Source organism: Camarhynchus parvulus, chromosome 1, assembly GCF_901933205.1.
Source record: "Camarhynchus parvulus chromosome 1, STF_HiC, whole genome shotgun sequence".
In the NCBI taxonomy this organism is placed as follows: Eukaryota; Metazoa; Chordata; class Aves; order Passeriformes; family Thraupidae; genus Camarhynchus; species Camarhynchus parvulus.
This window is the reverse complement of record NC_044571.1, coordinates 104,549,404-104,576,933: the sequence shown is the minus strand read 5'-3', so window position 1 is coordinate 104,576,933 and position 27,530 is coordinate 104,549,404. Positions and strand designations below refer to the sequence as shown.

At 37.5% G+C, this 27,530-nt stretch overlaps 1 protein-coding gene across 2 annotated transcripts in view; it reads left to right on the top strand.

Annotated features, from left to right (window-relative positions):
* The window catches only part of USP25 (ubiquitin specific peptidase 25), an 88,323-nt gene that overhangs the window by 48,620 nt on the left and 12,173 nt on the right, over nucleotides 1-27,530 (top strand). The window contains exons 6-20 of one of the 2 annotated variants that reach the window (XM_030958838.1): nucleotides 891-977; nucleotides 5,532-5,669; nucleotides 6,529-6,605; nucleotides 7,370-7,443; nucleotides 8,914-9,062; nucleotides 11,312-11,439; nucleotides 12,195-12,290; nucleotides 12,592-12,753; nucleotides 15,152-15,360; nucleotides 15,573-15,643; nucleotides 19,070-19,298; nucleotides 20,557-20,754; nucleotides 22,223-22,362; nucleotides 24,994-25,107; nucleotides 26,873-26,968. In XM_030958838.1, coding sequence (XP_030814698.1) covers nucleotides 891-977; nucleotides 5,532-5,669; nucleotides 6,529-6,605; nucleotides 7,370-7,443; nucleotides 8,914-9,062; nucleotides 11,312-11,439; nucleotides 12,195-12,290; nucleotides 12,592-12,753; nucleotides 15,152-15,360; nucleotides 15,573-15,643; nucleotides 19,070-19,298; nucleotides 20,557-20,754; nucleotides 22,223-22,362; nucleotides 24,994-25,107; nucleotides 26,873-26,968 — 1,968 coding nt within the window. The remainder of the gene's footprint in view (nucleotides 1-890; nucleotides 978-5,531; nucleotides 5,670-6,528; nucleotides 6,606-7,369; nucleotides 7,444-8,913; nucleotides 9,063-11,311; nucleotides 11,440-12,194; nucleotides 12,291-12,591; nucleotides 12,754-15,151; nucleotides 15,361-15,572; nucleotides 15,644-19,069; nucleotides 19,299-20,556; nucleotides 20,755-22,222; nucleotides 22,363-24,993; nucleotides 25,108-26,872; nucleotides 26,969-27,530) is intronic. The other variant, XM_030958751.1, reaches the window with a different exon arrangement.

The window sequence follows — 27,530 nt, the reverse complement described above, 5'->3', positions numbered from 1 at the left end:
CCAAATAAAATACAAATAGGAAGGCAGATCTTTCCTGTGCTTCTCTGATGAGCATATTTAAAGTACTTCAGACCTTTCTTCCTACTCTGCCATCATCAAAATGCTCTTCTGTAATGTAGTGATTTTTAGTTAAGATGCTTTTTGTCTGTACAGAAAAGCAGTGCTGCAGTTCCATAAGTTCTGAGGCCTCCAGTTCTCAGCTCAATGCATTGGACTTTTACTGTTTGCAGCCCAGTCACCTTGCTCTTGTACTCTCTTGGCTCCAGGCTCTGTGTTACACTGTGGAGTTCTTTGTGGGTATGCCTGCAGACACTGTTTTCATGTCCTAGACAGACACCTGTCTATTCATGTATCCATAAAATGGGAATGTTATCAGTCCCTTACCTGCAGAATTGTATAACCCAATTTCCTTACTCTGATGTGCATCCTTCAGATCTTGTGGGAATGGGAAGAGAGGACAGAATGCAAAATGTTCAGCTAATGCAAGTGGAATTAGGTTGCACATGCAGAGATGTAGTCTCTGTGCGCTGAGGAGTAGATGATAGAGGGCCTACAAGATAAATTTTAGATAGCTAAACTGTTTCATGTCATTTTGAAAACTCACAGTTATACAATTCATAAAATTCTTGTTGTGAAATGCAATTTGCCTATTATGTAAAATTATTGTTCCTTTTATGTGATTAAGTGCAGAGTTTTTTTTTATTACGCTGTTTTCTTGGCAAAAATAATTGTCTTCTGGTGAAAATATGTTTAGCAATATTCTGCCTTCTGAAACAAAACTTAGCATTGCATATGTTTGACACTTCATTTGTTTTGCTAAGGCTTATTTGGAAGAGTTTTGTATTGTTTGTAGAAGTGCTTACAGGTTTTCTTAATTTTTTTCTTTTCAGTCATTATTTAACCTACTGGAGTTTCGAAGACTAGTTCTGAATTTCAATCCTCCTGCAAATGCTCAAGATTTACCCCGAAACCAAAAGGTAAAAGAAGCTGGTTTCCTCTCATGGCTGATGAGGGCATTTCTGTCTTGTACATGAATTTTGCACTGTTCTCTAGCTCATATCAGCGTGGGTTTTAGAGGTGCCAGTTAATAGTTCTCTGAGCTTCCTGTGGTGGATCTTACATAAATGGCATCAGCCTGGCAGCACAGTATGGGGCAGGGTTCTGAGAGAGACAGAGCATTTCTCATGTGAGTGTAGCTTGTCTTAGCAAATGTATTTTATTCCAGTTCCCTCCCACTCATGATCTGACATTGAGCTTTCATTCATTAGCTTGTCTCTTCTGGCTTTTTCAGGAGGTGATTATAAGTATAAATTTTCTCGTGCTTATCCTGGTACTCAAATAGGATTGAGGAGGGGAAGGTCTTGGCTTAGGTTTCTTGTGGCTTCAGACTGGCAAGGGGGAATGGTCTTGGGATGGGGACAAGACAGATCAGTTTTTCTTCCTTCATGGGCCTCATTTGAGGACAGATGCAATGGAGACCCTGTGGTTTCTATGCTGTGAAATGGGAAGGAAGAAATGGAAAAGGAAGTGACTTTATGAAGATGCTTTGTTGCCTGATTTTTAGCAGGGACTTACAGAGCAATGAATTTTTGCATACCCAGAAATTAGAATTATTTAGGCCTTAAAGTTTAACTACTTCCAACCCCTGTGGCATGGACAGGTGCACCTTCCACTAGATCAGGTTGCTCAGAGCTCCATCCAAGCTGGCCTTGAACACTCCCAGGGATGGGGCATCCACAGCACTTCTGGACTACCTGTGCCAGGGTCTCACCACTCTCACAGTAAATTAGAGTATTGCCTGTCGCTCCTTTCTGTCTGATTTAAAGAAGCCAGTGTATTGTCAGCCTGTTCTTAGTTGGTTGTCCCTTCAGGATTCTCTGGAATGTTCACTATCAAAAGTAAGAGCTGTAATTAGAGAAGCAAAAGAAAACAAAGAGAAAGCAGTGTCCATTTTCTAAACCTCTGGGTATGTTCCATAAAAGGGAAGTTGAATGTTTAGTCAGGCCTGGATAATTTCTCTCCTGCCCCTACCCCCTTCTCTCCTCACCACATTCAAAGTGCAAGAGGTCACTTTTTTTGGTTGGAAAGCATATTTGCATTAGGTTGTGAGATGGTGTGAAAAGAAAACATGGGTAGTGTTCCCAACACAAGGTAGGGATGGGGCAGTGTATTTTAATAAGAAAGATAAGTCATGCCTTATGAATAGTTGTACTAAATTTTTTTATTTTTAGATTGACTTTCTGCTCTGTATTTAATTTTTCATTGTGTAATTTGTTTTAGTATATCCTTCAGTACTCAGAAATTCTATGTTCATTTTTCAGCATGGAAAAAGCAATTGGCATCTAAAAAGTGGTATGAAATAGCTGATAACAAGCTGTTGGCTTCATAAACATCTTGCCCAAGCATTCACACTTGCAGCCAAATGCCTTTAGCTGTTCCAAAGTGCTTTATTTTAGAAATTCTGACCATGACAGGCAATAAGTTCGTGAGAAATGGTGTGACACCAGGCAAGTGCATGGATTTGGGCAGAAACCTGCTAGAAAGAATCTCTGGCAGTAGTTTGTGTCCTCTCCTTTGTTAACTTACATTCCATAATGAAGTAACATTATTACTTGATGTACTCATCGGTCTTATCTACAGCTGAAAACGGATTGAGGAGAACTTAGGATAAGGGATCACTGCACTAGTTGGAATTTACATGGATAGAAGACATGAGCATGCATGCCCCCAAATATGGTGCCTTTATTTCTTTGTAAGTGAAGGCAATTAGAGGCAAATTGATTCAGAGTTGTAATATAAGTTACCAGTTGACAGTAGAAAAAAAAGTAAAGCCCTGGAATTTACTTCGGACTGCTTACTTATTTTAAAACTATTTTGCCTTAGTTTTGGTTTTGTTTCTATTTTTATTCCAATGTTAACTACCATATGTGACTGACATTCTCCAGGATCAAATTTCCTTGCTAATAGAGGATATGTTTTAATAATCCCAAATTTTGAATACTTGGGTTTACATCCTGTTGTTCTTCCAGTTGGTGGGAATTACAGTTTAATGCTGGGGTCATGACAATCTCTTGATTTAGAATTAAAGTATGTGGTTGTACTTCAGGGAATATTACAGAGCAGGATGTTTGTTTTTTTCCCATCAATATATTGAATCAAAATGCTATGAATAATTTGACACGTAAACTTTTTAATCCAGAAGCCATTGGTATAAATTTTTACTTCAAAAAACCTCAAACAAATAACAGCCGCACCCTATTTGTCTCAGCTAATTGGGCTTTGATTTTCTGGATGTGGGCATACACTTAAAATCTTCAATTTGATCTTACTCTTTTAAATTTGAAAAGAATTTTTCTTCCTTGGTTTCTTTCTATAGAACAAATGCAGTTCTCTGTAGTTACTGCAGCTTTGCTGTCCCAGTTCTCTTGCCTCTTGCTGTCACATGAACAGATATTTTTCCTGTACACACTGAGACCAGCTAAATATTTGGCCTCAGTGATATCTTCAGGAAACATTTTATTATCAGTGGAAAGGGGTTAGTGTACTCCAGGTTAGCACATCCTTCCACCTGTTCTGATATTAATGTAATATTATCATTATCTCACTCTCCTGGCAAGCTGATTGGCCATAGTGGATGTTTGCTATGTATTAAATATGTAGACTGCTTTAAAGGCATTTATAATAATAAGTTATTCTGACATGGATTAAGAAATTATTTATGCAGGCAGGATAGGTGATAAAATGGAGAATGTTTTAGATTATGAAATTTCCATGCAGTGTTTAGTTAAAAACTTATTTTAATCTTTTTTTGTGTTGGTGCATGTACAGGATTCTTTAGAGGTGAGGGCTGTATGCTGTGCTGTGTTCACTTTATCAGTTCTTTGTTTTGATGTGCAAGTCCTTTTGTGGAACTCAATACCTTGTCTTAGGGATTGGCTCACCTTATTTTGAAGATTTTAGGGTCAGTTCTGGTCAAGGGTCATGTCTATTGCATTAAACTGAGCTTTTTCAAAAGCAGCAAGGGTTTCCCTAGTTTTAGAGAACTTTAGTAGCCTTTGTAGATATTTGTCCTGAGTAATCCTACTTACATTGGTAAACAGTTGTTCAAGCTAAGGCTACAAGTACAGCTAAAACTCAGCCAAAGTTGTAGTGTAAATTTGAGTGATGCAGTAATATACCATGTACATTATAATAATGCCTATGTACTTCAGATTTAATGAAAAGAGTATTCTGTGGTTAATAATTTATTTTAAGCATATCACTGGTATTGAAGGATCTTTATAAAATGTATCTAAAAATTGAAATTCCATTTGTTTTAATAGAGCACTTTAAGGAAATAGCAAGAAAAATACAACTTTTGCAGTTTGTTTCTTTCTTCTGTTGTTATATTATGCTTTAAGTATCTAAATGGGAGACTGATTTTGTTCTTAAATTAGGATGATTTGATGCTGAATTAGGTTGGCATTTGAAGTGCAGCCTTTTCTGTGAGCAGTGTTAATAACTGGCAGGTATTTTGCAAGGTGGATTAGAGGAGCAAGTTAAATTGAGAGATTTACATGGCTATAAGTATTTCCTAGGTATTATGTGGAACACGTGGAATTCACTGTGCACTTTTGCAATCTGAAGTAAACCATATTTTACATATAAAAAGCTTTATGCCTCCTGGATTGACACAGGAGTGACTAAACAAGTCTGCTGTCTGATGAGCATGTGAAATAGTTTGTCATCAAGTAATTCCAGTCTGACCAGTATCAGACATCTGTGGTGCCTTTGAATGATACTTTGTTCTAAATACAAATGGATATTGCATGGGGTTTAATTTCACAAGTATTTGCCAACTATCTACTCAGGAGTAGATATCCAATCTCTGCAGCATTGGTAATCTGTGATTTAATCTATGGTATTTGTGTTTCAGTTTATTTGTTTTTCATCATGCAGGCAGAAAGTATTTCTTCTCTTCTGGAAAGCAGCAAATGAATGCCATAGTCACATGAACTGTACTTCAAAGTTGGGTAGGAAGGAGAGCAGGCTATTTTACTTGTGTCAAGAGAAAGAATAAAGGTTAATTTAGACTTTAGAAGTTTAGTCTTCAGGAAAAAATAAACTTAAAAAAGGTGCTGAGAATGTGTAGGCTCACAAGAAATTCTTCTAGAGGTACAGAGGAATACTGATTTTAATAAAATAGTGCATATTGTTGCAGGGTGTTACTTTAAGCTTTTTAAGTTTTGAGAGATACATTTCTGTCCTAAATGCAGCTCTGCTTGTGCAGTTGTCAATGCAGGCCCTCTTCAAGACCAGCAGTATCATCTAGATATGATTTCAGGGAACCTTTATTTTCTGAAATGGAATTTTCTTCCCAGAGAACTGCATTATTTTGTAACATTGACAAGTAAAAGGCATGCAGCATTACCTTGGTAGTACTACAAGTAACCTTATATATTATTATGGCATTACTCAGATTATTGGGTAACATTTCTGTTCAGTAGATTTCTGTTACCACTTTGTTAAATATTTTTATTCTTCACATACAGGAACATAGGAATCTGCCTTTCATGCGTGAATTGAGGTACCTGTTTGCACTTCTAGTTGGTTCAAAGAGAAAATACGTTGATCCATCAAGAGCAGTTGAAATCCTTAAAGATGCTTTTAAATCAAATGATTCCCAACAGGTAAATTCCGTGTATTTTCAATCAATTTTATGCATGTTTTTATATAATCATATTGTAATAGGAAATCCTTCTGACAACAGAATTTCAAAACATCTACAGAAAAGCAACTTCTAATTATCACAGTCTTTGAACTTTTGTGGTTTCTGGTTATGTTTGTTAGAAAGATGTAAAAAAAAAAATTCCAGACAACAGGACTATTTTATTCAATACACTTTCTTCCTATTATTTTAGAAATTGACTAATTGTTCAACATTCTTGCTTTTAGGATTTAGTTTAGCTTCTAAATCTGGGAATTTTTGAAGGAGAAATATTATTCTGATGTAACAGTACAGCCAGGGCTGTACTGTTAATGTACATTGCTATTATACTGCTTGTTTAGATACTGGTTTGGAGGATCTAAATATTAATATTCAGGATTATTACCCAAATCTTAATGTGCATATTGTGCTTTTTTTGGAGAAATATTCTATTTCTTCAGATGCTTTGTTTCATAACATGAAACAAATGTGGCTGAGGTGTTTAATTACAATAGCACACTGAATTTGGTGCTTGATGAAAGTAATATTAGTCACCACTTGCTAGATACCAGAGGGTTTGAACAATGGGATTCAAGAGATGCCTTTGGACTAGCGTGGTGTGAAAGCTGAGCCCAAGTAACAAGGATCACAGGACAGTGTCACTGCTGAGGAACACCAGAGCCACTCATAAAAAAAACAATCATGGCATACATAGTCTTAGACATTGTGTGATTCTGGAACACTGGTGGAGGGGGAAGGGAATTCTGCTAAACTGGTCTTGTAAGGTGACACTTTGTTTTGTTCTGTTACATATGTGTACTGATCACTTTATTTTTTAACAGCAAGACGTTAGTGAATTTACACACAAATTATTAGATTGGCTAGAAGATGCCTTCCAAATTAAAGCTGAAGAAGAGAGGTAAGATTTTTTTTTTCTAGCTCTGCATGTTGAACATTTTAGATGAGAGAAAAGCAAAAATGCAAATCTCCATATGGCTGAAAAAATTTTGACTCTTGTAGCTTGTTTTAGTTCAAGTATGATTTTTTTCCATACATATCAATATTTTCATGTTTTTTCCACGAGTTGTCTTTTTTCACCCTCTTATTTCATATTAGAAATCTAGCTCCATGAAGCCCAGAATATATAAAGAGTAAAATAAAGAGATGTGTTGTAGATAGTCAATTAGGCTTTTTTTATTTTAATGCCATTTTGCTTTTCAATCCTGTAGTTAAATTGCTTCAAAACCTCGCTCCTCTTTCTCGTCTCAGAAGAAAATACACATTGTTTGTATTAGTGAGCATCTGGAAACACTTTTGAATACATGATTTTTTCTATAATGTTTCAAGAAACAGTTTGTACAAGGGTTTTGTACAGTTTAAACACTCATTATTGAATCTGGTTTGCATAGATTGTCTTAAAATGAAACGCTTCTGAAAATTAGTTTTCAGAATATACTTTTCCCTGCAAATACCTGGATCATTGTTATTGCCATTAGAGGAAAGTACAAAAATAAATTAACAGTAAAATGGGCATCATTTCTATAATGAATTCAGAAGTTTTTAAACTTCTGAATTCATCATTCTGAACTCTGAATTTGAGAAGAATTCATTGTTTCATAAATCAAAGATTGTAGCTTTGACTTGGATTTTTTTTTTACACTAACACTGCTCCTGTTCTTTTAGGGATGGAGAGAAACCAAAGAACCCAATGGTGGAGTTGTTTTATGGACGATTTCTAGCAGTAGGTGTACTTGAAGGTATGAATCAGAATTTACTTGGGCTTCTCTGGTCATGTGTGATCTGTGCTTGTCCAAACACACAGGTGACTGATGCATTTTTAGGATTTTAGCTGCTTCTATAGAAGCAGGTATGGAGAACACACGTATATAAATTTGTCTGTGCCAAATGGTTGGTGAGGTATGAGACTGAGGAGAAATGCAGTGAGCTGCAGGGATCCATAAACACTGTTTTCATAGCCATCAGGAGCTGAGTGTATGTTCTCAGTGCAGCAGAAGTTGGGGTGAAATGCTGAGGGAAGATGCTTGGAAAAAATTATTGGGGCACTGTTACCACTTACCAGAAGGCAAGATACTATATTTCACTGAGCTGTTCTCTCGTGCTCCCTCTGATTCATTTAATGCAATTTAAAACTTGAGTTATAGCATTTCCTTATGCACAATTTCTCATATGGAAAACTCACCCTCCTACAAGTACAGTTTGTTGGAAAACAAGTCAGTGGAAACCTGCTCAAGGGCAGTGTTGGAGAGAGTGCTAAGGAGGAAGACACTGTACAACAAGCTTCCCTTTACCTTATTTGTATGTAATTACTAGTTCTGCAGAATTGTACTGTTCTCTATTTCCAAAAGGCTATGAAAGTATTTTTGAGTCATTTTAATGTTGGTGATTCTGCCTCTCATCCAAATGAATGACTTTTGCATTTGAATGAAGCAGGTGTAGTCTTTTAAGTGGCTTCCAGGTTATTCTGTGACCTTGAACATGTTTCTAATGAGTTGTTGTCAGATTTCAGAACCATTCCGCAGATTTCTTGCTAGTAGCATTCTTGCTTCTTTATATTTAACTACTTTCATCCCTTACATTCTTATTTTAACAGAGGAGATATGTAAAAATCAAACAAATGAAAAGAAACTAGGGGATGCAAGATTTGTTACTGATGTTAGGTTGAAATAAATTGAATTTCTAGGTTGAAATCACTTGTACCCAATATTTGTCCTTATTTTTGCACTTATATCTTTATACAGTGTTACCAAATTATAATCTTGTTTTCAGGACAGAAATGAATGTTCTCTTTTGTGGCTTATTTTTGCAAAATGTACTTGTACAAAGGGCTCTTTCATACCAGCAATTCCACTGACTTTGCTGATACAATATACATTTGTATTATGAAGCTCCTATTTGCAGGGGAGGACTTTGATTTATATGTGTAAAACTTCCCATATGTCTGTGGTGCCAAGTAATTTTCAGTTTTGCTTATTACCAAAAGATGCTAAAAAAATATAAAAGAAAGTGGGCTGAAGAGGAAAATGCAGTAATTTTCAATATTGCTTGAGCAACATTTTTGAATAAATTGTCTTTTGGCATATAATTAAATTCAACAAGAAAATGTGGATATTGTTTAGTAGACTAGATCAATTGACCTAGGATAGATAGGGTTTTTTTGAGGTAAATTTTTGTTCTAAAACATTAACTGTTTAATTTTTCATGTGAAGGTAAAAAATTTGAAAACACAGAAATGTTTGGCCAGTATCCACTACAGGTTAATGGCTTTAAAGATCTGCATGAGTGCCTAGAAGCTGCAATGATTGAAGGGGAAATTGAATCTCTCCATTCAGAAAACTCTGCAAAGTCTGGTCAGGAGGTGAGTTAAGTGCTCCTGTGGACTTCTCTTGGGATGTTATTGCAGTGCCCTTTATTTTTCTTTGGGTTTCATGTCTGGTTTTTATGGTTCATGGCACCTGCTGTATAGATGGGAATCCCCATTGCCTGTAAAGGCTCAGCTACTTTCTCTTTACACAGCTGTTCATGTTTCATCACAATTATTTTAAAGATGTGAAATCTTGGAGGTTTTTTCCTACTTATGTAAAAAGTTCAGGCGTAATTTCTTCCTTGATGTCAATCTTTTGCAGTAATGCAATTTTTGCTTCCTTTAATGTGAAGCCTGGTGATGCACACTAAAATCATCCTCCAGTCTGAAGTTCTGGTACCAATTCTGTTTTACAACAAATGTTTTATGGCATCTCTTCTGCAATGAGCATTTTCCTGAAATATAATTTGAAGAAAACAAAATCTCATCAATTTCTTGGTGCAATCCCAAGTTTAGTTTCTCCATGCAAGGTGAAACCTTGTATGTACCTACTACAAGAGCATAACTGTTCATCTTATGAACTAAAGGTTGTCATGCAGTTATAACTTGTGTGTATTCATGCATAAAATGCTTGTTCTGTTAGAAATGCTTGACTAGAAATGTCAGATTTGGGTGTTGTGGGCTTGTTTTGGTTTTGAGGCTATTTTAGCTTGTAATATTGGGAAACTGGGAAACAGCAGGATAGCAATTTACAGATCTATACTGTTATGCTTTGAGTTCTGTGAAATTGTCTGCTTTGCTTCTTAGCATGTGGTAATAAAAGTGAAATAGATATATGACAGATTGACAATGGTGGAAAATCAAGAAAAGTAATGTGTTAAGTCCTTCTCTAGAAACAAACTTTGCTTCATTATTACTAGAGCCAAGTAAATTGGTTATGTTTCCCTGAAATAATCCATAGTGATATTCCTTCTTTTAGTAGCTGTGTTTAAATATAATGCCTGAAAGATGTTACAGTGCATTGGAAGGTTTGGAAGTACTAAAGAACTTTGAATTTCTTGTAGCTTTAACATGGTCTGTCTCAACTGAACAAAGACTTCAAGTAACTTTTCTCTGAGTTGATTGATATCAAAGCTTAAAGAAAATAATTATGTGGTACTCAAATGTGTTGAAAGATCCTCCAAGTAACATTCTGGGTTTTTTTTCATTTTTCCTACCATTGACTGTAATGGGGTATTCAGCTTGACTGCTATTAGTATTAGTATTAATATTAGTATTGTTATCATGATACCTAAGAGCAGGGTGTCAGCTAGTGAGCTAATGTAGGAACAGAAAAAGGAGACATTCTCTGTCCTGAGGAACTTAAATCCTGCTTCAAAAGAATTTTAGCCATGAGCAGTGGAAGAAAGGGCTGTTTGCCAGTTATTATATGAAAAGACTATTTAAGACATTTGGCTGGATAGGAGAACTTGTAGTGAGCCCTGAGTCAAATGCCACATCTGGGCTATGGCACTGATGACAAATGTGTCAATGGTGTCTGCAGCAATCAGAGAAACTTCAGGTGGTGGTTAGACACCCAACACTTATTTAAATGGGTAGACTGTGGTTGTTTTGTGTGAGAATGGAGAGGAAAAAAAAGATCTTCAGTGCTGGAACTGGAGCTGGATTTGTATTGTAATTGAGAAACCACGTATGTATAAAAAGAAATGAGGACTATGGATAGATCTCTGCTGAGTAGTCAAAGACAAATGGGGTAAGATGATGATAGCAGAAGATAGTAAGATGATTAGAGGCATGAGTAGAAACTTTAAGCTGTTAGTATGCAGGAAATGTCAAACACTCACTGATCCTGTTTCAGAGGGGGTCATCAGAAGCTTTGAATTTTGCTAGGTGAATGAAAGGATCAGGAAGCTGTCTGAGAGAACTATAGCAGGAAGAGCACTTGATAACAGTGTAAACAACCCTTTCAATATCATTGAGGAGTTAAGGGAACAGAACACTTGGCAAGACAGGTAGGCTCAAGCATGAGGCAACTTCTGTATGAGCAAAATAAATGTGAGTGGAATAAGTATTTCTGCCTCCTCTGCTGGAACACAGATAGCAAAACTCTTATGCAGCATGGGCAGCAAATAGTCTGTGTTTACATTGAAGGGAGAGGGTGGTAGCATTGGAAAACTTATGCTGACCCACCCTAAAACCAGTTTCTGTCATAGCTGTGTCAGTCTTGCAGGTATTGTATCACTATTACTGAATTTTTTCTATTGGAAGGCATTAATTTTGGGGATTTCTGTTTCTTCATCCAGCACTGGTTCACAGAGCTTCCTCCTGTCTTAACGTTTGAGCTATCAAGATTTGAGTTTAATCAGGCTTTGGGGAGACCAGAGAAGATACACAACAAATTAGAATTTCCTCCAATTTTGTATCTAGACAGGTACAGTATAATATTATCAACAAAATTCTAGTGTGGATATAAAATAAATCTTGTAAGTTTGTTAAAGTTGATGATGTGTCTTATGCTCACTTGAATAATAGTAAATTTATGTTCTATTTACACAAGTTAGAGTTTTCAAGGGTTTCATCTGTTTCAGAAAATACACATAGATCACAATTTAAGACATACTGCTGCTTTGTGTCAAAAACCTGCTTCCACTTTCATTTATTGCTCGGTACTTGTGTGCACAGGCAAAATGCTCTGAAAAATCAGACCCATTTATGGGTCCCTTTGGGAAACAGGGTGACAAGTTGGATATTTTGTGGTGTTGCATCAAACATGCAGTCTGTTCTCAGCATGAATGCATGCAGTTTCTCTGTAGAGAAGAAATACCAGGATGGCTTTCAGTTAGCTGCTGAAAGTTATTTGTGAACCTAAATAATGAAACAGGAGTATTGCTCTGTGGTTGCCACTTAAACTACTTAATTTAGAATCTCTCTAATAGTGGCTTTCTAGTACATGTTTGTCATCCACAGTATCAACAGAGCTTTTGACACTGGGGAAAAAGCATCTTCTGAAAGTTGTGGAAGGGAAGGCTCATTTTCTTCTCAGTTCTGTTTCAGTGCTGAGTATGTTGTAGTTTCTAGAGGGTGTGAGTTTTTGTTAGTATTGAACTGCATGGTTGATAGAGACAGACCTCAGTTTTACTGTGGGATACTATAGGCTGACAATACTTTCTAAATTTTGTTTTACAGGTATATGCACAAAAACAGAGAAATAACAAGAATTAAACGAGATGAAATCAAGAGACTCAAAGAGTACCTCACAGTTTTACAACAGAGATTAGAACGGTACTATAGATAACTGTGTAAATGCAAATAGTATTGTGGGCTACATAGAATAACTGTGCAATTATACACTTTGTGTATAGTTATTTACCTGAGATTTCCTTTCTGTATCTCTTTTCTTCTACCCTTTCTTTGGAAGCTGTGTATAACTGTTGTAATTCTGATTCATGAAACATATTAGGAAAGATTTGCTTTAATTAATTGCAGTCAATCAGAAAAAATATATAATTTTTTTTCTTTTTTTAAATTTTTTTTTTTTTTTGTATCCGTGAGTCATGGCATTAATACGTTTTGTGGTTAACAGATATTTAAGCTATGGTTCTGGTCCTAAACGATTCCCCTTGGTAGATGTCCTGCAGTATGCCCTGGAGTTTGCCTCCAGCAAGCCGGTGTGCACGTCCCCCGTGGATGACCTGGGTGCCAGTGCCCCCGCCAGCGGCACACTGCCACCACAGCTGCCCCCCAGGTAAGGGCTGCCTCCTGCTCCCCAGGCAGAGACCAGAGCCAACCAGCCTCTGGGAGAGAGGGAGCACGTTCAGCTGCTTTCTTTACCAGACCAATAAAACCAAGTATCTCTGGCGGGGGGTAGCATAAAGTTTCTGCTCTTTTCTTTCAGCATGGCAGGCTTATGTAAATAAAAATGTTAATGACCTGGGTTTGTCTCATGCACTTAAAAAAATGTCTTCACAAGGAGATTACCATTTTCAAGCACAGCCCGATTTCATCTACAATTCTAAATAGACAGAAGATTCTGGTGAGGTCATTGATTCCCATGTGTATTCTTTAAGAATCTGAATTGGTCAGTGTGTATGTGCTGCATAGCATCAAGGTTTCTGGTGTGGAATTTATCTGTTATTTTTTGCCTAGGAGCTAAGCTCCTTTTTTGCCATGCAGTTTGCATATCTTACCAAATTTGTCAGGAACCTAAATAATCTGACTTCTTAAATGCAGAGTAACTAAAGTACCAGAGAGATCAATGTCCAATAATGTTGTTTGTCTCCTTGTTTAAGTTAGTAACTCAGTGTAAGGGATTGAGTGTATATGCTTAGTCAGTTTGCAGATGATGCCCAGTACTTAAGGACTGGGGGGGGGTGCTGGTCCACAGTGACTGAACGTGAACCAGCTGTGCCCAGGTGGCCAATGGCACCTGGCCTGGATCAGCAGTGGAGTGGCAGCAGGACCAGAGCAGTGACTGTCCCCTGTGCTGGGCACTGCTGAGGCCACACCTCAGTCCTGTGCTCAGTTTTGGGTCCCTCACTGCAAGAAAAATGTTGAGGGGCTGGAGTGTGTCCAGAGAAGGGCAGTGGACTGGGGAATAGTCTGGACCACAAGTCTGGTGAGGGGGAGCTGGGGGGACTGAGCCTGGAGGAGGCTCAGGGGGGAGCTGATCAGTCTCTACAACTCCCTGACAGGAGGGTGCAGCCAGGTGGGAGCCAGCCTCTTCTCCCAGGTAACAAGTGACAGGACACAGGGAAACAGCCTCAAGTTGCACTAGAGGAGATTTAGATTGGATACTAAGAAATATTTGTTCACAGAAAGGGTTGTCAAATGTTGGAACAGACTTCCCAGGGCAGCGGTGAAGTCATCCCTGGGGGTATTTAAAATGTGTAGATGTGGCACTGAGGGACATGGCTTAGTGGTGGAATTGGCAGTGCTGGGTTAATGGTTGGACTTCATCATCTTAGAAGTTTTCTCCAACCTAAATAATTCTTTGGTAATAGAGTACAGTTTTGGATAAGTGGACATTTAACAGTTTGTAACATAGCTTTGTATGATGTATTTGGGCAGTAGGGTTCTGTCTTCTGGGTCAGTCAAGGTTGTTAAATTTGTCATTCAGAGACGTCAAGTACATGAATCTAACAAGGCTTTAAAAAGATGTCCAATACCTTACTGGTATAATGCCAGCAGAAATTGTGATGATTGATAAGAGAAGACAAACTTTTAAAAGTTGCATGAAATATCAAAAGTAATAAACTGGTCAAACTCCTGTACAGGAAGTTTGTTCTGTAGAAATGTAAGTATTGTGGCTTTTTTGTCCATCTCTAGAAACACCATAGCATGTTATACGGAGTGACATTTTCAGCTCTTAACGTTCTCACAACTTTCTAAACTCCTGAAGAATACCAGTTCCTCGGGCTGTATCATGATGCTGTACACAAAGTAAAAATTCCGTGGCATGCCAGAAAGATCTTCAGATTCCTCTTATTGCAGTGTAATTATATAGAGGTGATCTTGTTGTTGGGAAGAGAAATATCTGTAACAAGTCTTCATTTTTATTACCCTGCTGCTCTTGCAGAATTCTCCTAAGGTGGCTGCTTTGCAGTTTGTGTTAGAGTGGTTTGGAACAAATTTAGGTGGGTTGGTAGTGCATTTCCAGTGTGGCGTAAATATCAGAGGTCCCTTCATTATTGCTGTTCAGCTAACATAAGTTGTAGGTAGGATGTTAGAAAAAGTCTGCTAGGCATAAGACACGTGAAGGAAGTTATTAAACTGAGCATTTGTGCTTATTGGATTTTATGGTCATTGGCAATGGGACAGACTACTGTGATTTCTCTCTCTGCCATTTGGCTGTAAATGTTTCAAACCACAGTTATTTACATGTATGACATGATTTGAAATTGTTCAGTAGTGTTTCAAATAAAGCAAACTTTGTTTTTGTGCTAATATAAAATGCACCACAAAGCTTTCAGAATTTAAATACTAATTCTATATTTCGTTGTAGTTATGTGTTCTGGATTGCACTTTAGGAAATTATTACCATTAAAATGCCCGTTTTCAGATGAAAAGCTTATTTTTATGGTATAACTTTTAGTCTGTCTACGTGATGATTCAATTTTTATATTTCATGTTTTGAATGAATGCAGCACAATAGAGCAGCAGGGGCCTTCATCATCAGATGTCCCAAGCACATCTCCTGTACAGAGATCAGTAATACATAAACCATTCACACAATCACGAATTCCCCCTGACCTGCCCATGCATCCAGCACCAAGGCACATCACGGAGGAGGAGCTGTCTGTCCTGGAGGGCTGTTTGCACCGCTGGAGGACTGAAGTTGAGAATGACACAAGAGGTAATGCCACACTGGGGAATGTGTTTGCTGTAGGAAAGGATTTGTGCAAAAATGGGGGAAATCTTTCATCCGAGAAGATTTAGCATTTGGCTTTTAGATAGATGTACCACCTGTGAAATGCATCCCTGTTTGGCTTTTCATGAGTTTAAGATGTAGTCTTGTGCAATTATACAGCCTTGTGAAAGAAAAGTTCTTTCTTCTTTGTCTTTTAGATTTACAAGAAAGTATATCTCGAATACATCGGACAATTGAGTTGATGTACTCTGACAAAACAATGGTCCAGGTAAGTAAAGTTTTGGCATAACTGAAAATAGATATTTTTTGGCACTTTAAAAAATTCTTAGATGCTTGAAAACAGAGCAAGTATACAATTATGTAGTGTTTTGAGAGCAAGTATACAATTATGTAGTCTTTTGAGAAATTTCATTGCAAGGTCATAATGGGTTTTGTAAGCCCTTTAGTTGTGCACAGTCAAATGAAAGACAGCATTACAGTATTTTACAGGTGACATGCTTAAATTCAGGCAATTATAATGAAAAGCCCAGATATGGTCTATCTCCGATCCCCATTTTTTACCTGAATGCAAATTTGCACAACAAAATTTTGTTGCCCTGATTTGCCCATTTTTATTCAGTAACCTCATGGCTTTACCATGGTGAAGCATTAGACACAGGAAAGTACTATTTACTTTGCTGCTTAGTGCCACTGGATATTGCAACTTTCTTGCTAATACAATGAAATTCAAGGCTCCTGATTTTGATTTGTAGTTAATTCCAGTGAGTGGTTTTGTTGCTCCTGGCTTGTTTTTTGTTTTGTTTTTTTTTTTTTTTTTTGCTTTGTCTAGATTTTGCATCACAACTTTGATTATTAGTCTAAGATATCTTCTAGCAAATTCTTATTCTGTGTAACCTGAACAGTGTTTTTAGAATCTTTTGCTGTGGAGTTGTGGTTCCTCTGCTGTTTCTTGTGTTCACATACTCATCTTCTCTCACTCTGAGAGGTTTTAAGGCTAAGGATCACTTCTCTGTTACTTTCTGTTAGTAAAAAGAGCTATTTTCATTCCAAGTAATATCTGTTGAGCTTACAGTTTTTTCTTGAGGTATGTTTTGATTTTGTACATCGCTCCTAATAGTTACTGGCAGCTGAACTCTGATGTGAAGGATTTCAGGCAGATTTGCCTAGATGACTTTCTTTAAGCTTGCTGCTAGCAGGCACGTTTTTCCCTTAATACTTGTGTTCTAAGAAGAAGACCCCAGGCTACATGTCATCTAACAGTAAAATGAATTAATTTGGTAACTTGCATCTGAATAATCTACCTGTGTTGGCTTAGGTGTTGCAGGAAGAAATACCTCTGGATAGCAAAGATAGTCAGCTGTCATTACAAAAGAAAAAAGAGATTACTTAGTAAAACACCAAGTAGGTGCTGAACCCATCTGAAATCACAGGCTGGAAGGGAAGCTGCCCTCCTGCAGCTGACCTGTTTTGTCCCTGTTGCTGTTTTGGCACAATAGGAAGGAGGCAGGTACACAGAGCTGTCTGCTTTTCCCTGCTTCCTCTGTCTCTGGGTGATTTGGTTGCTGGGTATTGCCCCATTCCCTGGGAACAGTTTCCCTCTGCAAAATACAACTGCAGGATTGCAGTCTTGAAGTCAGGTTCTATGCATATAAAACTAGACACATTTTTAAGACAAACATATACTAGGAAGCATCCTGCAAATGTTATATTTATGAACTATTTGATAAGCTCTTTGTTTTCTCATTTTGTCCTTTTGGATTCTAAGGAGATATAGTAGTCTATAAAACCTTTGTCAAATTGTCATATGAGATACATTCCCGAAATTTTTATTGTTTCATTCTCCTGAATGAATGTTTTATCAACTGCTTATTTATTTCCTTCTTCTGTGAACTTGCTGTTGGGGAAGAGACACAATTGTTTTTTCTGTGGGAGTTCATCTTGGTTATAGCAGCTTTGACATGTCTGTTCTCTAGCTACATGTGATGGGGTTGGTGAAGCTCCATTCCTGGTTTACAAGTAGTGAGTGTAAACTGAGAAGTTTAATGCCACCCATGTTTGTGTTGCTTTGTACTATTAATTACTGTTGATATAATGGCTTATCACAAGAGATGCTTGTTGGCACTGAACTCACCTGTCCCCTGGTCACAGACCTCTGTGAGGAACCTTCCTCAAAGCTCATTGTGGGTGACTGACAGCTGCTTCTCCTGGCTTGGAAAAAAGGGTGGGGACCCTCAAGCTGACCCAGTTTGCATGGTTTTAAGTAAAACAATTTAAATTCAATGGGGATTTTTAGTTCCTGATTATTAGGGTAAGAAAATTTTGTTTTGACAAAGTCTTAAGAGACACCTTTTTTATTAAATCAGGATCTGCATACATTGCATACATTTTTGTGCATATACAGAGGCTTGCAGTCATGTTAAGGAGGCTTTCACACTGGTTTAATAACAGATGTTAAAAACCTCAGAGCATTCAGATTTAAGGACTTGTCAGGATTTCTTCTTGTGTTTGGGAGATTTAGAGTGTGGTCTGGTCTCTGGAAAGACAGGCTGTTTGATTCCAGCTGCTGTGCAGTCACTCTGCTGTACAGTTCAGGAGGAGTTGCAAAATCTCCAGCACTTGCATGTAGCCTGGAAGAGAATGATCAAGTTAAAAATAGCTTCAAGGAGTTTCTCCAGTCACACATATGTGTGTGTTTATGATTGTTGCAGTACTCGAATGATATTTGCAAAAAATACTGAGTACACCTTGAGTTAAAGAGACTATTTATCTTCAGTCCAGACTGTGGCACAAGCTGGTTTTGGGGTTTTTCATCCCAGCTGAGCTGTTGTCATTGAGACACACTGTGCATAGCAGAGAAGCTCAGCTTTCTCTTTTATGTTGCATGTACAACAGCAGGTTAAAATGAGACAATCACCAAGATGTTCTCAAAGGACTTATAAGTAAGAAAGAACTCATTCATTCTGCTTCTCTCTCTCCTTCAGACTCCCAATTACTTAAGTAGAAACTAAGTTTGTCATTGTTCTTGTTGGTTTACCGATGTACCCTGGAATTGATTTTCCACTGATCCTAGAAACTGCTATGGTCCTTTGCCTCAGGAGGAGGAAGGGACCTTTTCAGGTCTTCCATGCTTTTTTTTAGCTTTTCCTGATACAGTTAAAACAGTGGAAAACAGGTGTATTCATATTCTACTATGGGAATTCTATTTTTGGGTAACTGAAGCAGATACTAATTTAAATAAATTCTTTTACTGTCACACAAAAACCACTGAGTTTATTACCTTGAATTTACATGTGCTTTTCCAGACTTTTTGACAGGTTTGCCAGGTTGGAACTGAAGCAAATCAGAGACAGTCTAAGCTGTCTTATTTGAGGGTTTTTTTGATAGATACAATGAAGATAGGAATATTAAGGAATTAAGAAGAAAGAATGAGTGGCAGCAAAGGCAGCAGAGTAGACATATATGTCATATACTAATATTTTTAAGATTTCCTGTAACTAGGAGTGGTAAGCAACATAGTTCCAAGTCCTTATGCTTAGTGGTTGCTAGTTTTACTTGTTTTTCCTCTGTGTTGTGTTTTGATTTTGATTAACTTTATTTCAGTTACTTTTATTTCATGTAGCAATTATTGGTGGCATACAGTAGGAATCCAGGGAGGATTTGACATTTGTTTTATTTCCTGTTTTGTTTTTTTAAGGTTCCTTATAGGTTGCATGCTGTTCTAGTTCATGAGGGTCAAGCGAATGCAGGACACTACTGGGCATATATTTATGACCACCACCAGAACAGATGGATGAAATACAATGATATTTCTGTGACAAAGTCAACTTGGGAAGAGTTGGAACGGGACTCTTTTGGTGGCTACAGGAATGCCAGTGCATATTGTTTAATGTATATCAATGACAAGGAGCAGTACTTGATACAAGGTAATGTTATCTACACAGATTCTACATGATAAAGAGTAGCTGAATGCATTGGTTAAACAAACTTCTTTCAGATGGATTTCCAGATTTTTGAAATGTTTTTAATAGTTATTGAAAGTTATATTCCTGCTGCTGTTAGATTGTGTTTTTGTGGGTGGAGCAATTGCTGTTCAGCTTATGGATCAATAAAAAGAATGCCTGTGTTTCAGAATTATTAAGATTTAAAAAACCCACGGTTTGCTAATTTGTAAATATTTTTGAGAAGGGATTGCAGAATTTTGGAGGGTTTATCTCAAGATTAGGAGAGAAATATGGAAATGAAGAAATGAGCCTTTTGACATTAAAATCCTTGTGTGGCTGCTTTTTTCCCCATAAGCTTCAGAGCCCTGATACACTCTACTGGAGCATGGAAACTTGAAAGCTTATGCAGTAAATTGAAATGTGAATAACTCAGACCTAACAACCACACATCAAACCTAAGAAATACATGGGTTGGGAAATTTTTTTCAGGTCATATAGGAGTATGCAGCTATAAGGCTTTGTATGGAAGTGCTTAAAGAGAGAGGACAGCAATCCCTTAACACAGAGTTTTGGATAATAGTAGACAGAGAGCTGTCTGTGAAAAGTGTCCAGATATTCAGTAGAAGGTAATGGAAAATGGTCAGGTTCCTGTTTTTTCATAGGGCAGAAGGCTCAAGTGCTCATTTGTTCAGTTTTTAAAGGAGAGCCAATATTATCCTTAGCATTCCTAGGTTGCCACGTTGGTGGTGCACTTGCAGCCATAGGGTGTTTGAGCTGAAGGCTGCCTGTGCCATTCCAGTTAAATCAGAGGTTTGCTCACTGCAGGGCAAGTACTGCAGGTGGATCCCCTGGGATGTAGGATACCCCTGCAGAGACCATTCTCAAAGCAAAAGGAAGATTACTCAATTTAGCTAGTATTCTTACCAGCTAGATTTCTGAATTCCTGTAGGTCCACTCTCCTACTCTCCTTCCCCTTTTCTCTTGGGAAGTTTAGTTGTGTCCAGCTCTCTGTGGCAGTAACACAGTCAAGCAGTGGTGGGGATTTTGTGAGTATTCTCTGAATGGTCACATAGAGTGCTCAACAGATAGTAAAACCAGTTAAAACTAATATAGTTTTGGGGGTTTGGTGCTACACTGTACATTTCTGGTAATTCACTTAAGGATATCTGTTGAACAAACTTTTAACTTTCTTTTGTCCTGTTCTTTCTTTTTCTGAAACTTATATTTCATGTTACCACAGAGGAGTTCAACAAAGAAACAGGGCAGATGCTTGTTGGAATGGACACGCTGCCTTCTGATCTAAGGGATTATGTCAAGGAAGACAATAAACGTTTTGAAAAAGAACTTGAAGAGTGGGATGCAGAACTTGCTCAGAAAGCACAGCAGGAGAAATTGTTATCTCAGATACCCAGGGCACCAGCACCCTCACCTGCTCCAGGTTAGCTGCTTCTACCTGTTTGGAAAGGGAGTAGGACCAAAAATCACTGAGACTTGTATATATATTTTAAAAAATAAGGAAGGAAGAAAAGGCTAATTTGTGTAATCTTGAATTACAGCTATTTACTTGGCCAAGGTAATTATACTTCAAGTTTAGCCTGTTGGGGTGGGTTTTTGCATTTCATTTTTTATTTAAAAAAATAATTATTCATTGGTTCTTCTGCCTTTTCCCTCCCAGTTACCCTGAGCTTTTTTCTTTTTTTTTTCCCCCATGGAAACTGAGTCTTTTTAAGATAGGTCTCACCAGTCTGTGTTGAGGACTTGTTAGTCTGTAAATGATGTATTTCTTCTATTCAGGATGATTTAGTGTGAGACCTACATTCACATTTTAAATTAGAATAGCATTTAGATCTGAAGAGCAGAATAATGTGCTTGGTGCAGTGCATTGAATAGATTTAATGATAATGAGAGTAGGCCCTCCTTATGAAATTACTGTGTGGCAATTAGGGTGTTAAAATTGTGGAAAAGATTCTGACCAGCAGCTGTGAGGCCAATGCTTGTTGGAACCCAGCTAATAAGGACCACTGGCAATCTGATTATAAACCAGAGCTGCCAGGTTTTTGGTAACATTCACCTTTTGCTCCATTGCAGTAGGCTGTGTATATTATGTGAAAGATGACATGATGAATTTTCTGTCCAGATGTTCTTAGTGCTGTATTTGAGTCCTAAAGATTGAGCATACATAGTTATGTATGACTGCAAAATGAGTGTAAGAAGTGCAGTGATTTGTTTTGCAAACTCTGTGGAGAGTTCCTTCATCTTTTGTTATGTTTTGAGTTCACAAACACTTTGAGATTCATGCTCTTTCCTTTGTTAGTAATGGAAAGTACAAAATGAATGTTTAGTCTGCCAAAACTTGGTTTTATCCTGTAAGGAATATGAGACACTATTTATACTAATCAATTTATTGCTCTCAAGTGGAGGAGACTGAGATCTCCCTTAAGGCTGAAAAATAGAATGTCTTTATTATTTTACAAAGCAAAAATAGATCTAGCACTCAAGTGGCTGGAGGTAATTCCATATGTTGAGTCTGTATCCCACAGAAACTCCAGCTGGAATCTCACCTTTGTTCTCAGTCATCCCTGTTGATTGGTTGATGAATACCCCTCACTCAAGAGCTTTAATGAGTCTATAGGCAGGACAGGTCTAATATAAAATTTCTAATATAATATATTCGTAATATAAAATATTAGTTCCTAATAAAAAATCAGGGATCCATTTGTAGGGAAGTGTTTAAAATTACCTGAGACACAGACTGGTGTAAAGTGGTATTTGTGAATTATGTTGCTTACCCTGCACTTTCTGTGTGCTTACCTTATCTATGAGACAGTGATCTAAATAAAATGAATCAATTTAAAATTTATGCTTGTGTTAACACACAAAATTGTTGTTTTATTTCTGTCACTAAGTTCAAGCAGGAGAACCAGAGTATTTAGAGCAGCCATCAAGAACTGATATTTCAAAGCACTTAAAAGAAGATTCTGTACAAGCAATCAATAAAGCTTTAGCTGAACAAGAAGATAGAGGTCCAGAAGCTATAATGGATACGGTGAGGACATTTTGAAGCTTGAAATACTTCTTTTGCTTTTATTTTTCAAGTGAAAATGATACAAAAACTGATAAAAGGGTGTGAGTCTGAAAACTCTGAGCTGACAATTGCTTTTTCTTCAGGGACTGTCCAACACAAAGTCCATCCAGAAACTGTGTACAATGGTAATGGGTGTAATGCAAAAATAAAAATACTAAGATAGGTGTTCTCTATGGGATTAAAGTGCTTGTCAGGAGTACAGTATATTGTTCAAATGACAATCAGCTGTTTGTGCCCACCATCTTTTAAAAATGTTAGATGATTCCATGTATTTTTGAGGAGTAAACATTGATAGTCCATGTGAAAGACTTGAAAAATATTGCTTTAGACATTCAGGTTTTTATCTGGGAAATGTAAGAACATAATTGAGTTCCTTTGACAGACCTGTGGAAGCTAATGTAGCTTTCAAAAATAAGGAGTTTTTCAACAGTATTCTGTAGCTTTAATGCAGATTTACAACTTGATGAAAATAATTTTTTGTGATTCATAGGATGCCTATATTAATTTAAAATGTCTATTACAATCAGTGTTGGGTGTTTGTTTTTGCTTTGCACAAAGTATACTAAGAGGAATGGGGCATTAACTATTTTATAAACTAATATTTGACATTTTCTTCTTTCAGCAAATACTTTCTTCCTTCCCTATAAGTATGTAGATAAATGACAAATGTGTTTGCCACAAAACTACGTGCCATTAAAACAATATATGCATCTGTCTTGGAACTATATCCATAAATGTACAGTATAGCTTCCTTAGGCATCCCTAGTAACCACTATGGGTATGAACAGTTTAGATCTGTGCAAAATGCTTCCTAAGATCAGGTGTGAATCCTCATTAAACAGAAGCAGTCTGGCCCCAGATAACCTTACAATCTTTCAAAATTATGTGACAGCTTGTTGGCACCCTGTTGACCTGCTGTGTTTTCCACCCCTCCTGTGGTGTCAGGAAGGCAGGGAAGCACACTTCCTCTGCTAAACTGAAATTGAAGCTAACAGGGAAACTCACCTAACTCTGGATGAGAAGATGCTCTGCCACCAAAGCCTTAGGCTGCTGCATATTGCCTTTTTTGAGTTCTCAGAACAGCTTAGTGGGAGTCTGTTTAATACATGTTACTCCAGCTGGAAAGGTGGCTGTGAAGATACCAAAATGCATGATAAAGTGTCTTTCATAAGGCTGTCCTCCTTCCAAGGTTTGTGGACATCATCCCAGTGGGATGTGAAAGAATCTTAGACTTTTTTCAGTGGATCAAGTGTTGTAGTTCAGGATAATGGCACTGGGCACAGTGGTCAGCCTTAGGACTTCACAAGACTGTGGTTGGGGAACACCATGATCTGTTTAATGAGACAAAAGAAAAAAAAAACAAACCATGCAAACATTATTTAGAAACAAATGTAGTTCAATTTCTAGTTAATCTGAAGATACTCTGTTAACATTTAAAAGCTGTTCTCTGTATCCCCAGATTTCACTTAGGCAGATTTGTGCTTCCTTCTCAGTGTATCAGTATGCTTTTTAATTATTCTGCTTCCACATGCAGGCATAAATTCCATTACTTCCCTTTTTGTTTGTCCGTTTATAAAAGAAGGAAAGCCAACATCAGCGCCTATAACAGGATTGTAGGTTACTCACCACATGTTCATTTTTTCCATTTTGTGCCTTTTGTCCATTTTTTCTGTCTTCTGATTGCCCAGCCTTCCTTTGTATTTATACAGTGTTGGGTATAAATAGATACTGTGTTTATGTTAAAAAGTGAGATTATTGTTATAGTTGCAGAACAAGCAGCGTAGCACTTGGCCATTGCTTGGATTAGAGTCAAGGTTTAAGTTCTACAAATGTTGCAAACTGCCTATTATTCAGTGATGGACCATAGATCAAGAATTTTAGTGACTAGGATAGTCTCCTGATTTTCTGTTTAATTACTCTTCTAAAAAATAATCCAGTTAAATGTAATGCTCCTTAAATGTTCTTTAAAAGGAGTTTTTGTATTTTTTTTGCTCCCAGAGCATTGGGAAATGTTAGCTTTCAGTGTTTTTCTATCCTCTAGTATGACTTTATCAGGTATTTCAGATATGAAGTATCTGACCTGGCCTTCTTCAAGGCCAGACTGGATGGGTCCCTGAGCAACCTGATCTAGTGGGTGGCATCTTTAGGACTAGATGATCTTTGAGGTTCCTTTCTAAACTATTCTGATATTTTATAATATACTTAGTAATTTTGGGTTGAAATGTACAAAAAATGGTGATTCACAGACTCATCCTTTGCCAAGTGACTTAAATTTGTAATGGATATTAGAGTTGTGATACTGGTATACTAACCTGTAAAGATAGAATTAGTGAATGAAGAACAAATGAAATAATTTTAGTAATTACAGCTTAATTTTAAAATGTACTGCTTAAAAAATTATAAATATCATTTAAATTCTCTAACTAGATACAGCTTCTGAATTTTTCCAGAATTTAAGCAGTGGACATCATTGTACTAGATCAGCCTGTCAGTTTCCATCTCTCCATAATTTTATTGTATTTTCTGATAATGATTATGATTATTCTTTTTTTTTTCCCCCAAGCATGTACTGATAATGGTTTTCTTCTGCAGAGCTCTGATAATGCCCCAGCTCAAGCAGCTCCCACCCAGCGAGTGGTGGAGGTGGCGATCCCCGATGTGGGGACGTTTGTGATTGAGTCAGAGGAGGGGGGTTATGACGATGAGGTACCTTGTGTGCACCGCTCCTCCTCGGGGCTTCCTCGTGCTGCCTGATGAGAAGTTTTGGCATGTCTGCACACTGTGACACCTAACAGACTTCTGCAAAACTAGATGCCTAGCGATTTGTGATCTTTAACAATGTCATAGTTTGTCGTGGAATACGGAAGGAAAGCACTACAAACTCTTAATTGGGCACGGTTTGCATGCTGCCTTTTACACTGGAGGTGTATCTGTCTCTTCAGCTGTGGAGGTTGGATGTTTGTGTTAGGCCAGGTAGCCTTCAAAATGCTGGTGATAAGACTGCACACTGCTGCATTATTTAAAAGGGGACAGGACACTGAGAAATGTTCTTAATGTTTGTGCTTTCTTGTCAGTCCAGTAAAGTCTGAACTCTTATTTGCCAAGGTTAAGCTTTTCAGGCTTTGGGGATTAAATTAGCCATGGAAATAACCTGAAACTGATGTGGCTGGTAGAACTGAATCTTGCAAATCTTAAAAATAATTCAGACTCATGGTGGTACATGTACCTGCTACTACTTGAGGAATAATTGAGGGGCCCATTGTTTTTCTGAGGAACATTGTTTTTTGCTGCCCAGTTTCAGCAGTAGAAAGCAACACTGCTGGTCATCAAACTGGCCTGCCTTGTCACTGCTTACTCCATGTTTGTTTTGGGTGGGAATAGAGTTGGTGCAGCTCATATTCTCAGGGCTCTGAACATGTGTTCTTGGGGAGTTTTAGCTTCCCTAGGCAAATGGATGTTTCAGGTCATTCTGCCCTGGAAGTGTGATCATTTATAACTGGGCAGATGGGGTGGGGAGGGAATAAAATGGTTTAATTGACACCGTCACACTGAGTTTCGCTTCTCACAGTTGTGTAGTCTCCACCTTGAAAGAAATGCAGATTTAACCTCATATAATGACCTGCTTGTTTGTTTTTACTTTTGTCTCCATGCCCCTGTCTTTCTAGAGGATAACTTTCTTGCCTATTTCCCTATTCATTTTGTGAGTGTATTCACTTTTTAGAAATGTTTTTCTGTGTGGGAGACTCTCAGGGAGTTTAAGATCCTTCATCGTGTGTTGCTGCACCAGCAATACCTTGGGCAGGGAGGGAGTGTTTTCCTTTGCTTGCAGATTAGAAAGGAGAAAGGCTTTTCTGAGTAGCTTGGATGGATCAAATTGTGTGAAACTGATGTGAATAGCAGTGAGAGATGTCTTGTGTTTGGCTTGGTTTTTGTTAATTGTTTTGGGTATGATGTTTAAGAAGAGATTGTCTACAGATGTTTCAGGGATTGATTGCATTTGCAGCAGTGAGTCTCTTATTTTGACCTTGAAATATGCATAAAACACAGGTGGCTTTAGTGCAGTATATCTCAAGTGTGACTGGATGATTTTTCTACTTGAAGCTTTTTTTTAATCCTTTCATGGCCATGGGTAGCACTCATTCAGTGTGCAGTTTCTGCTTGGTACTAATGCTGAACTATGCATGTTCCTTTCCTGAGAAGTTTGGTCCATGTAACTTTTTTGACACAGATTTGTTTTCCTTTTTTTTTTCTTTTTGTAAGATTCCTTTAATGTTGTTACAGTAAAACTATACATACACATGCCATGATTTGATTTGCAGAATATGCTCACCAGATCTGTATTGAAGTGTGCCATATCAATGTATGCATGCATTAAGTTGCTTTTTCATTTTGCATGAGACTAAAGGCATATTGAATTTAGTCATTAAAATATTAATCATTCAAAACTTTTACCTTAAATCCCTTGTGGCAGGTCATGCTGACCCCGAACATGCAAGGTATTATCATGGCTATAGGTAAAGCCAGGAATGTTTATGACAGGTGTGGGCCAGAAGCAGGGTTCTTTAAGGTACAACTAACATTTTCAACTTTTTCTCCTCTGACTTTTCCTATTAGATATGCTACTCCCTCTACCCCTTTCTGTATATATAGTCTTTTCCAGCATTTATACATGCTTGTCTATATCAGTCCCTCATTTAGATGTTTATCCTGTGAAATATACAGATATTTGCCCTGTTGATGTCAGCAGCTCATATACCTTTCTGCATTTTAGCTTTTTAGTAATAGTACTGAGTAACATATTAGTAATATGAAACCTAGATGTGTAATCAATAAAAGTATATGGGTTTTTTCTCCTGTTAGTAATAAAACAGGTTTTTTTTACCCTGGGACTTTTAAGTCATTTGTTGTTTATTTCAAAGAGATATTCTTGGTTTGTACTCCTTAGAAGATTTTTAATAACTTTAAATTGCTTGCTTTTGGGTAACTGCATGGGTGTCAATACTATTTATTTAAGCAGAGGTTTGTTAGACATCAGGCTTTTTATGGTGATTAGTCTTCACTGTGCCACCAGATTTAGCAATGTGTTCATTTTCTCAAATACACAAACTTCTGAGCACCTTTAGCTCATG